General features: G+C 50.1%; 1 protein-coding gene across 1 annotated transcript; it reads right to left on the reverse strand.

Annotated features, from left to right (window-relative positions):
* Positions 1-794: 794 nt before the first annotated feature.
* Positions 795-1,696, reverse strand: LOC136485753 (uncharacterized). Its single transcript, XM_066482597.1, has 2 exons — positions 1,230-1,696; positions 795-1,139 (listed from the first exon to the last, which is right to left on the reverse strand). The coding sequence occupies exons 1-2, from the start codon at positions 1,601-1,603 to the stop codon at positions 842-844; spliced, it is 672 nt and encodes a 223-aa protein (XP_066338694.1). The 5' UTR covers positions 1,604-1,696; the 3' UTR covers positions 795-841.
* Positions 1,697-2,969: the final 1,273 nt, after the last annotated feature.

Genomic DNA, 2,969 nt, shown 5'->3' on the forward strand with positions numbered 1-2,969 from the left:
GTCGAGGACACCGTCGCCAAGCTAGAACCGCCCATGCTTCTTGCCTTGCCCCACCCTCATCACGAGCTCTGGATCAAGCCGCTCCTCAGTGGTCGGGTCGTAGTCTGGCCCGTGGACTGACCTTGCCATCTCTGTGCACGCAGAGATGCGAGGGGCAATGCTGGTGTTTGTGAACGACTCGGCAGGGACTTCCGGGGTCCAGTCGGTTGCGGCCGTCGCCTTGCCCAAGTGGGACAAGGCATATGCCTTGAGGTGACCACAAGGGCGACCACCATGTGACGCCGACTGCGAGAAAGACAATAACATTGTTAGAGTTGTTGCAGAATTGAGTGTTAGGTTAGAGAAATGGTTTCGCCTTACCCAAGCTTCTGAGAATTCAGAGAGGTTGCGGCTGCCTTGATGGTGTGGTACTCCTTGCATCAGCAAACGGAGCTCGCGTGCTTCATCATGCTCCTTCTTCCAGTCCTGGCTGAGCCACATGTCCACAATCCTCTCCCAGGCATCCGGATGCCGATTGCACCAGTTTGGAATCGCCTACAGGCCATCAAGCAAACGATATATCAGAAGATCAAATTAAGGAAACTTAATCTCAGAAGAAATCAATAGTAATGTTCCGTATTTACCGCAAGGTACTCCTCCTTGGTCAGCACCACCTGCCTTGCCTCGTCCTTTTTGATGCTATGCCCTTTGACCTTCGCGTAGTGCCAAATGTGCGCCTGATGACGCGCGTCGTGAATCATGTCCGTGACGCGCTTCTTACAAGAAGCGACCGCCACCTGGTACGCCCTGTGCTCCTTGCCCTCCTCGATTCTAAAGAAATCCTGCATAAAGGCGCGAGGTATCAATTACTTATTAGAAGAATGCCCAATGAATACGATGTATCTGTGGCTAAAAGAATACAATGTGTGCCTGAAAGACTTACCGACAGGTCCCTGACGACCCGCTCCGCCTTGTTCCTGTATATGTGGCCACTACGATCCATGGCATCGGCGGCCAATTCGTAGTGGTCGAACTGAGTGGCCGGCTCGAACATGTCCGGGCTCACCTCCACCAGGCCAGGGTAGTGCTCCCTGCACAGACCTCCTAGGATGCCATTCACTTTGCGTGCCTTGGCTCCAGTCTCCACAAGTTTCCAGTTCCTGCACAAGTGATTACAAAAAGTATTAGTTTGTATTTTGATTTTCAACATTTCAAATGAAGAAGTTTCGAGCACATCTTAAGTTACTTACCTATCCCCATAGGGTGTGATCAGCGGGCGGGCCGCTTCAGGTATTGGTCGACGCGGGAGCTTCGCGGGACCACGCAAGTACACCGTCGACACACTAGAGGAAGTGGATCCCCCTGCAGTCGCCTCGTCCCCTGCAGTCGCCTCGTCCCCTGAGGTGGAGGAGGACCCCCCTGCATCCGCATGCTCCATCACGGCGGCAGGCTCCTCCACGGCCGCAGGCTCCTCCACGGCCGGAGGGGTAGTCGGCTGCGTCCTGCTCGGACGCCTGCGGCTCCTCCGCCTCGGCACCGGCTCCGGAGGCTGAACCGACGCCTCCGGCTCCTCCTGGCTGGCGTAAAGAGACTGGACGGACCTCCTGGGTGGCATCTCCTGCATTAAAAAAGAACAAAACAATTAGCATATATAAACGATACATAATTAGAAAGAGATGCAAAATGAAGATAATTACATGCAAAATGAATATAATTACAAAAATAGATAATATTACATGTATTAGAAACGATCTCCACGATCGGCATTAGCTGGATTGTACATATCGTCATCGCTATCAACCATGTCCAAATCTTCATCCGCCTCCTCATCATCACTATCAACACCTAAGTGTAATCGGTCAAGGAACACTATGTCCTTTGGATTTTCCACCTCATCTCCAGAGTCCTCGTCCACAACCCTTTCGATGTCTGTCTCCATTTCGACTAGCCCGGTTAAGTCTATCTCAAAGCTCCCTTGTAGCCCCTCTTCGTGTTGATAGAACTCTCCGTCATGTGTTTCTGGGTTCAAGTTGTGATCACATGCGGAGATGTCTGGGTTTTAGGCATCGGATGTCGCAACTTGCTCAAAACCCACTCTATTTTTTATCGCAGCCTATACATGCGATGAAATAACACCTCGACAAGTTTCGTGAATTTCGGACTTCGTTTCCATTTTATATAATTTAAAAATACTTTACACGCAAGTTCCTCGCCGTGTTCCGTGAAAACGATGCTCCAAATTTGGCATCTGTCACTGGATACGGTCTCACACCACATGCAATACCATGAATATGATTTTTTGAATCACTCAATTCCAATATTCGATGCACCTGCAGTTCAAATTTGAATTACCGGGAAGAATTCAAGTAAATGAAATAAACTTATTAAATATAGCTAATAAAATAAAAAAAAAACTCCAAATTTTAATATGTACTTTAAGGTACAACAGTAAACCCAGGGAAAAAATTTGGAAGCAAAAAAAGCAAAAAAAAAATATTTTGCCGAGGGCACAAAAACGACACTCGGCAAAGTAATTCTTTGCCGAGGGCCAAATTCTGACCCTCGGCAAAACAGACGGCAGTGAAGGCCGTTTGCCTGCCGTCACAGGTTTGCCGACGACCATGTTTTGCCGAGAGCCGGCCCTCGGCAAATATAAACTTTTGCCAACGGCCATTCTTTGCCGACGGCCGGACCCTCGGCAAAGGGCCCGGTTGCCGAGAGGAATTCTTTGCCGACGGCCTGGCCTTCGGCAAATATGGTTTTGCCGACGGCCTACCTTTTCCGAGGGCCGACTCTCGGCAAACCTTTCTTTGCCGAGAGCCCGACATTTGGCTCTCGGCAAAGATGCTGGCTCTTGGCAGCGGGCCTGTTTCCGGTAGTGCACAGTATCCTCTTGCTAACTTCAATCGGGCTCCTCATGTCCTCCACACTCATCCATCCGTACACTTTCCACTGACTCCATGACACCATATCAGAAACGGGAGCAGTAG

The sequence above is a fragment of the Miscanthus floridulus genome, chromosome 10, assembly GCF_019320115.1.
Source record: "Miscanthus floridulus cultivar M001 chromosome 10, ASM1932011v1, whole genome shotgun sequence".
In the NCBI taxonomy this organism is placed as follows: domain Eukaryota; kingdom Viridiplantae; phylum Streptophyta; class Magnoliopsida; order Poales; family Poaceae; genus Miscanthus; species Miscanthus floridulus.